Here is a 9774-nt window from a genome sequence, read left to right on the forward strand (position 1 = left end):
TCTCGCACACGGACATACAACTCTCGGCTAAAGTGTATCCTCGGTATTATATGTTTATGGTGTGCTTGGCACTCGGGACTCGGGATTTCGTGTGCGAATATAGCGTTCCCTTTTCTATGTCACGCAAAATTAAATGATAAGTATATGTATGTGCATTGTATATTGTATATTCTTGTACATGTATTTAATGATTTGAATAGTTTTTTGTGTTTTATTTTAAAAAATTTGATTTTTTTATTCAATTATTTTTCAGAGGACTCAGCTATACTATGGATTTAGGGTTGCGTGCACATGGGTAATTACACGACGGGAAATTCCAGCACGACACGAAATAAGTTCGATCATCATTTGCCGCGAGCTATAGCGACGTATACGTCCAGTGTAATCGCTGCAAAAGTTTACTGTAAAAAAATTAATACAATACAAAAACTGATTACAATTATTATTTTTATAACTCTTACATAAAAATAGTAATAATAAAATTTTGAATTTTTTACTTATTCAATATTCTGTGGAATTGAAATCTATTTGCGAAATCATAGTAAATTTTTATCTTAATGATTTAATATATTGTAAAGAAAAATTTCCATCAATCATTCAATTGTAATACATACTTATATATGACGGCTCATCGGCCAGATAAAAAAATCTTGAAAAATTGATCAATAATTACATGGAAAAAATACTATCTTTCATAAGAAATAGTATATTACGACCCAAGGCCAGAAAGTTGGATTCCCTGGCTACGCCTCGGCCATCATATCACATACGTCAGGGCATCCAACATTCTGGTTGTGGGTTGTATACTATTTTTCTTGCTCTCCAGCCGAAAGTACGTAACCCCGGGGAAGGGGTTTTGCAAAACCGAGGCGAAGCCGAGGTTTTGCCAGGGGTGAGGGGGGCGCCGCCCGCTTTTGCAAAGCCGAGGTTTTGCTGGTCGGAGCGGGCATAATAAAAAAGTAAAAATTAATAAATAAAAAAAAAATAAGTTATTTTAAAGTTTACTAATAAATGCTCTGATTAATAGAGATAACATGCACAGAACTCGTCACAAATAATTAAACTCGATTTAATAACAAATTTAATTTTTTTAAGTTGATTAAAAATTAGTTTTTAATTAGACGGCTAAGAAAGATTGAAATTAAATTATTAGAAGCTTGTAGAGTACATGGATTGTTTTATAAACATTGCTTTACTAGCTGTCAAAATATAAAAGAAAGCAAATAAAATTTACAAAACTTTTATATTATTTTCTAAAATTTTTATATAAATTATTTTTGCTGTATTATTATTAAATAGTTCATTAACAATAATCTAATTGGAAATTATTTTTATTTATTTGACATTTTTTGGTTAGTTTCTGCGCTGGCACGTTACATACAGACGATGTTGTGACTGTTATATACAGTTGAAACTCGCTTTATAGGCCGGTTGCGCCACGAAAATACGAAAGAAAGCGAGGTTCGATGCTGCTGGCCAGAAAATATGCGTAGCGCGCATGCGTTAGAGCAGGCCATAAAAGTTGCTCTTCCTGGAGTAAAGTGCGTCCAGGAAGAGCGTACTTTCGGCTAGGAGAGCAAGAAATAGTATATTACGTACCTAGGCCAGTAAAATAAGAAAAGTCTCAGATCAGATGTAATTGTTGGCCGAGGCGAAGCCGAGGTTGACAAACATGTGATCTGAGGCTTTCTTATTTACTGGCCAAGTTGTGTATACTATTTTTCTGCTTGACGTAGCCGGAATGTGGCAACTTTGTTTAGCGCAGTGGCCAGAAAGTTGCCACTTTCCGGCCGGAGAGCAGAAAAGACTATTTTTTAGTCAAGTAAATAATCTCATTAAAAAATAACAGAACTTTTCATTTGATTTGTAGTATACTACATGACATATGATCAAGTGTTTATGTTTAACACTTTTAAGTTAACACTTAAGTCCCTGTAGCAAAATTAATACCAAGAAATATAAGCAAGAACTTGTTAATAATGTCGATCAAGTGCTGTAATTTTAAAGTTTATTTGTTGATTTCATTACAAAAAATAATATCTTATCGATTATAACAAGATATTATTTATAAATGTTGATACACAATGAAAAAAAAAAAAAAAAAAATAATTAAAAAATTACAATTTAAAAGTAGAAGTCTTTATAAACTTTGTAAGGAATACATTCCAAAATTGTTAAATTACATTCGTAACTGTAAAAATGAACAATTGGGATTTCATTTTTTGTTTTAATTTAATTGAAATTGAATTTTTGGTTTTTCGTTCGGAGCTTCTTTTATAATCACAGAAACTGTATTATTTCCATTGCTCTTTTTTCATGTACTGTAATGAATTACAATTATAAAACAAATCGCATAAAACAAATGTAAATTCATTTTACAATTAAAATGAATTTCAAAATCATTACAATGAAAGAATTCTGTCCGGCATTTATTCCAATGGATTGAAAATTCATTCCTGATTTTTCGCAGTACATTATTACGGCTCTTATTATTATTATGTTCATTACTTCCATAATAATGACAATAATTATAATAACAAGAATAATACGCGTGGATTAAAATGTATTATAGAATTATTGCAGTTTATTTATGAACTCGTCGGAAACCCGATTAATGTGAAAAAAAACTCACCGGTAACAGATGAATTTTTACTGAGATCAAAGCCCTCGGGTTTTGGGCTGGTAGAATCGATTTCTTGTTTGGTATGTCGATTATGATGAGCTCCGAAGCTCTGCTGCTGTGATTGCTGTTGCGCCTGCTGGTGCTGGTGCTGATGTTGATGCTGGTGCTGGTGCTGATGCTGATGCTGATGCTCGGTCCTCGGCTGTCCGGCACTCGCGATTAAGTTACTCTGCTGCTGAGACGGCTGGTGTACCAGCTGTGGATGCTGGACTGAAGCAGGCCTGGGTGTCGGGCTACGGTTCGTTGCGTGTGCTGTTTGGTGAGATTGCGGGCTCCTTGGGATCGGGGACACACTTGATGAACGCGATGGCGGCGTTGCCTTGTGCGTCAGCGCCAGTGCTTGACTCTGTAACAAACCATGTTTCATCTTATTTTTAGTTATTTTTTCTCAATTAGTTTCTTTAATTTTTATTTTTCAACTATAAGTAGATTTTGGAGTTAAATTTTGAAATAATAATAATAAATAAAAGTGAAAAATTACAATAAAATTTTTTTCATTATTTAAAAAAAATGTTTGAAAGTTAATTCAAAAGTATTTCATTAAAAATTGAAAAAATCAAATTTTTTACAATACATTGTCGTAATCTTTTCCAAATTAAAATATAAAAGTATGGATACTGAAATAGATCTTCAAGGACGCGTAGTGAAGAAGAATAAAATGATAAAGACAAGTTTTAAATTCAGTGCAATCGAGTAATTAGGAACGTCGAGTAGGCTGTATGTACACGATAATACATACATATGTGACAAATAATGCTAGCACGCATATAATAAAAATATAACCGATGAAATCTGAGCACGTGGTTAAATAATGTCGACTCGTAGCTTACAACTATACACACATAAATACATGTAACTCTAACTGTGTCCAATGATAACTATACAACATATTAAGACAAGCAAAGAGTTTACTACTTAACTTGGATTTGTGTATATATATGTATATATTTATGACATATTACATGTTTAATATAAGTAAAGTTAACACCATGCAGATACAGATAGTAAGAGTAGTGGCGGCTAGTGGCTAAGCCGTTGGTTTGTGTCAACAGGGGTCAACTAGGCCCAGAATGCGAGAATCCTCAGCACGCACTCCCTAACTGTCACAGCCAGTTTAGTTATATATTCTTAAATACATCTTAAACGGCTCATGTCACACCAATTCTTATTTTGATCTTAATCATGACTTGGGCATAAACTTAGTGTATGGACAAGACCGGCGTTTAAATAGATTAATCTCAGAAAAATTTTAGATTCAGTAAATCCAAATATATATGACCAATACAGTTATTTTATAATAAAAATAGATGAAAAATTTTTTTAATGTAATTTCGATTATAATAATAATAAGTCCAATGGTACTAATAATGAAAATAATGATATCGTTAAATATATAATATTAAAAAATCAAACATTTAATCACGACCTATACTACATATTTTTATACTTTTAAGTGTTCCCTTGAAAAAAAAAAAAAAAAAAAAAAAAAAAAATCTTTTTAAAGTAAAAGACGTTATTTTCAATTATAGTTTTAGTTCAATTATAGTTTTTAAGGCGAGAGTTGAGCATATCTTTCGGGCTTCATTCTTGAGGTATGCAACAAATAAATAAAATTTGATATCAATCTTGTTAAAGAATTCATAAAATTTAACAAATGATGTATCGCTATTGGATTATTTAAAAAAGTGTCTCAGGATTTTATCCACCCGAGATTTTTTATTGCCGCGACTGTACTCGAGCACGGGCTACTGTTTCGGGAGCCACGCAGCCCGTCGGTGGTATGCAGCGGCACCGCAACCCAAAAAAACACGTCGGACGGGCCCCCGTGAGGCTTTTATTTGAGTCCTCCGGTCTTTCCAAGCTTGTGCGTCAACTCACTGATGGCTCGGCATGTGTGCGTTAGTGTGCCGCAGTTTGAACGTGGCCCACCACCAGTATATGCGTTGCAAATATAAAAGGAGTATAGTAGAGATGTGAATATAATATATAAAATAAAAAAGAATTGAGTTTTGACTCGAGTTGAATATGAAGTAAAGCATTATATTGTATATTGGGAAATAATGTATGATATTTCGGTACTTATTCATCTTGTCGCTATTATTTTATTTTCGGTTATTCTTTGTCAGGAATCGAGTCTTTCTTTACTTTCGTGATTCGTGATCTCGAGTCATACGAGACAGGTGCGAATCACTGGTTAAACGAAAAAGGCTCCAGAAAGAAGAGAAGAGGAGGAGTAGGGTCATCATTACGACGTGCACTTCTGAGTATTGGTGGCACCGTCAGATGCGGGATGAGATTGCGATATGTGTGTGTATGTATATTACGTGTACCGAATGGAAGGAATGAAATGATGTGATGAGATATAGCAAAACCAAACTGCGCGGAAGCGGGTATTAACTCAAAGCATGTGTATTGTAGCACAGAGTGTATGTAAGAGTAAGAACTACGGCAACAGGTGGAAATCCTTTGGCTTATCCCGATGTGCTAAGGATTTTTTTTTTTTTTTTTTTTTTTTTAATCGGAGTGCAATTCAATGTCAGGGAATTTTTATCAATTCGTTGTAATTAATTAATTAATTATTTTTTTTTATATTTTAATTACTGAATATTTGATTCAGTTTATTTTTAATATCAGCTGATGGATGTTATCAAATTTTATTTTAATTGAGAAAAAAATTTTTAATTCATGAAAAATTAATATATATTATAGAAACTTAACATTTTTTATAATTACACAATGATAATTAAATATTCATAATTACTTTTATTACATTATAGACTAATAAAAATATTATATGATTCTTTTAATTGGATGAAAAATTTTATAATTCAATTATTTTAAAGCGAATGAATTATTTTATTAAAAAAACATTTTGTTTATTTTTTAATAAAATATTCATTGGTTTACGGGTAAAAATTTTATTAAATTAAGTAATTTTTGCTTAAAATTTTAATAACTCAAATTATCACTAAAGTAATTTAAATAAATAAAAATTTCTTCTCGACAAATCGTCAAAAACAAAACGAAAATTTTAAATAAAACTAAAAATTTTGTTTCTCATAAAACAAAAATTGATATTCGATCCAGTTTGTTTGGTGTTGGCACGCAAGTGTTATTAAGAATCCATGGCTTAAAGGATGGCTCGCAAAACGACCACGTGTACACTGACGCGTACTTATGGTCACGCTATTTGACCACCCCTCGAACCACTGAATAATCATTATTCATCTATCCGGTGTCTCTGTCCAAGCTTAGATTTCCCGTCGACACTGTTATAAATTTATCTGTCTATTATATCCCTTTCCCAATTAATCCACATCTATACTTTTAATTTAATAATCCATTTTCTTTGTTAAATTCATCGTATACAAGTCTATACTAATTATAATGTTCATTTGTAGCAATAGCCGGTTTCCAAATTTAGATTCCATCCCTTCAACCTAACAATTATTGTCATTCTTTACTTTTATATTTATATTTGTATGATATATCATACATATCTTATGTATTATATCTGTCAAACCAAGTCTTACATAATCCATCCACTTAACTTAAGCAGCAAGCGCTTAAATTACACTCTACTCGTAGATTCTTTTTAAATGGATTCATTTATTATGTAGCTATCATTGATATCATCAGACTCAACGGTTTCTTTCGCAGATTAGCAATAAACCAATCAATATATTCAATTTTCTTGTTTCTTTTGTTGCAGCTTTAATTTTTAGAGTGATGTATTTAAAAAAAGTAATTGGACTTCTAATTAGTAACCTTGCTTATAATTGTCGCGATTATAAAAAGTAGTCTAAATGGATAAACGCTGTATTTATAAAAAAATGCAATTATGTTATCGATTACAAACGGTAGTCTTCTTGCTGTAAATATGCATAATGGGCTTTAGATAAATGTATATCAGTATCCGTCATGTACTTTGTGGGATAAGCATTAACTTCGTTGTTAATTATTATTATTTCATAAATATATTTCGATTCCAAAAGATTAATTTTTATTATTTTTGTGGTATAAAAAAACAAATCAATCATTAGTTTACGATACCAAGATAATTTTTAGTTTATTTAATGCAGTTATTTCAAATAAAAATTATTAATTCTTACAATTATAACCAACAAAGTTTTTTCATTTTTAAGTAATTTTTTTTTTTATTGCTTTACAGTTTTTTTTTCAATACTGTTACCATAAACTTTAATTCATCTGTCTATTACTCAAAAAATCAGCAACTAATATACAAAATTTGAACAACAATGATAATTACCAATTGAAATAATTATGATATAACTAATAAAAAGAAAATAATCGGTAGGTTTCTTCCGGTTGAACGACCTCGCCCGAATTCTTGCAATCAAACCGGGCAACAGTCACAAGCTCAACTGGTATCGCAAATGCTGCAACAGTAACAACGAACGACTTAACTCTTTCAGTGGTATCTCCTCTGTGCTGCATCTACACCACACACATACTTACTAAAATTTACACATATATGATATGTTATGTTAAAGAGTGGTCCGGGTTCTGTGACCAGTGACCAGTATTCAATATTGTATATGTGGCATATATACCTACATATATTAGTTTACTATATAGTAATAGTAATATTAAAGTTGTAGTGATTCCGTGAGCCCACCGTACAGGAAGAAGGCAGGGGCACATCCGTAACATGCCCAGAACCCGTGACCCCCCACCTTCACTTCACTTACATCGGTATGTTCATTCTCTTTTCTCCCCATACGTATATCTAATATGCAATATATCGTATATAAATAAATACAGCAATCGGTGATTCAACTTTAAACTTGGACGAATTATTTCTATTTATATTTTATGCAGTAGGTGAATGACAAAACGATATCTTGGTACAAATTATTATCATTATTTTATTACTCGTCCAACACTCTTCTGAATACTCGTGTCTTTATTGTATTAGTGATAGACACTTAGGGTTGAATATTACGCGGGCTAACTGATGGAAAATTCCTGAGGGTGGTAAATCGCCTGTGTAATAGTCAACATAATGCTTTGGGTTTTATCCAGCGTACTCTCGAATACAAAGTACTTTGTTTGGATTGTTTATTTTATTTTAAAATTTTAAAAACTACCCTGAAATATTATGATTAGACAAATCACCTCGGAATTAATTTTGAATTCATTATTTTATTAAGTTAGAGTGCGGAATATTTTAGCTACTTAAAGTATTGTTTTACAGTAAAAAATTTTGCGGCAATGCGTCAAAAAATTTTGTGTTAAAAATTTTTATGTTAAATATTTAACACTTTTTTGTGTTAGTTTAACATAATAAATGTTAAATTTACACATAAAAGTGTTAAATATTTGACATAAAAATTTTCAACACAAAATATTTTGACGCAATGACGCAAAATTTTTTACTGTGTTGTTTTCACTATTTTTTTTTTTTTTTTTTTTGATAATACGCTAGTTCTTGTAAAACACGCTTAAAAAAAAATTCATACGATCTCGATTAGTATTTATTTTTATTATTGTATTGTCAAAAAAATTTCAAACTTCGCAAATTAATCAGTAGAGTTTAATTAATGTTTGATAATCGGTAAAAATTTACAGTTAATTAGTTTTAGCAGCTTGGAGCGATAAAACGTGTTAAAGATAGAGACATATCAACTTTTAACTAAAACATACTTAAATATATAACAAAATTTTTCAAACATTATTGTACATTTTTGTCGTTAAATTTTTCTTATTATTAAAATCGTCAAAGTAATTGATAATGGATCCTATTCGCAAAATTAAAAATTTTTTTATTTTAAAATTGACTTGAAAGAATTAGGGATTAAAATGCAATAAAAATGATAATTTATAATATTCCGTAATATTATCATTACTTCATCAAACTATACAAATAGGATGGAATTAATTATCATACGAACTTTAAAACATGTGACCAATAAAATTAAATACGTAAAAATTTTATTAATGCTCAATTGTAGTTTGCACGGCAAAATAATAATCGATTGCTAATAAGCATAAATGTGAATATTAATTTTAATAATACGGTAATATTGATTCAAAATTTTATGATTTGAAATATTTCTCAATTAGATAAGTTTGTTTTTAAAACATTAAATAAATTATTTCATGAAATAATTAACCTGTCAAAAAAATTTTTATGAAGTGAAATAAATAATTCATGAGCAAAATAAAATACTAAAAAAAGTAATTACCTGTACTGGATCAACTTTAGTATTGGCAGCCACCCAAGCCTCAGCAAAAGTCTCCATAGCGCTTTGAAAATCCATTCCACGTTTTGACACTTGACAAACACAACTCGCCAAAATATGTAATTACTGCTTGCTCTCCGCAACAACAATAATCCAACAAAATAAATAAAGCTGACTAACCCTTTTATCGCGATTATCAGCGCCAAAATTAAAATAACATTCACATAAAATTAATTACGAAAAACAGTTATTTCATTATATTATATTGTATTATTCAGTAACAACAAACTATTACATTCAGATTAATAAAATACAACAAATAAACATATATTACTACAATTAATCCACTAAATAATCACTGTTAAATCACTGGCCTTTTTCGATCTTCCCGAGGTTTTTTTATTCATTTTACTTTCAACATTTTCAAAATTTACCTTTATTTTTATTATTATTACTCTCCATTCACTGAGTTCACTTATTGTTACGGTTAATAAGTCTCAAGTCGTACATAAATAAGTTTAATCATATGATGAAAAGGTTTAAAATTTTATTCTTCACTCATACTCAGCCCTCAATTTAAATAAAATATCCGTTAATAATAAAGCTCCAATTAAAAATGACAAATTCAAATTATTTTTTGGCTTATCAATTTTTTTCGCACCGTCAAAATTAATTAAATTAAAAATAATAATATCCATCGTAATAACATTTACAATAATAATGATAATAATTACTAGATTAACATTAATATTAATACTATTATTAATAACGACACGGTTAGAAGAAAAGTTGGAGCCGCGACTGTGCGTGCCCGAGCGCTTCGGCGCCCAATGTGACTCAACTCTCTACTCAGTCCGGTACGGGGCGACTCGCGTGTTACTGCTA

General features: G+C 30.4%; 1 protein-coding gene across 2 annotated transcripts in view; it reads right to left on the minus strand.

Moving 5' to 3' along the window:
* Positions 1-9501, minus strand: part of LOC123264116 (homeobox protein dve-1) — a 34146-nt gene extending 24645 nt beyond the window's left edge. For both annotated transcript variants that reach the window (XM_044727230.1, XM_044727220.1), the window contains exons 1-2: positions 8893-9501; positions 2633-3029 (exon numbers count right to left, since the gene is read on the minus strand). In XM_044727230.1, coding sequence (XP_044583165.1) covers positions 2633-3029; positions 8893-8967 — 472 coding nt within the window. In that variant the 5' untranslated portion in view covers positions 8968-9501. The remainder of the gene's footprint in view (positions 1-2632; positions 3030-8892) is intronic.
* Between the last annotated feature and the right edge of the window lie 273 nt (positions 9502-9774).

The sequence above is a fragment of the Cotesia glomerata genome, linkage group LG1 (assembly GCF_020080835.1).
Source record: "Cotesia glomerata isolate CgM1 linkage group LG1, MPM_Cglom_v2.3, whole genome shotgun sequence".
In the NCBI taxonomy this organism is placed as follows: Eukaryota; Metazoa; Arthropoda; class Insecta; order Hymenoptera; family Braconidae; genus Cotesia; species Cotesia glomerata.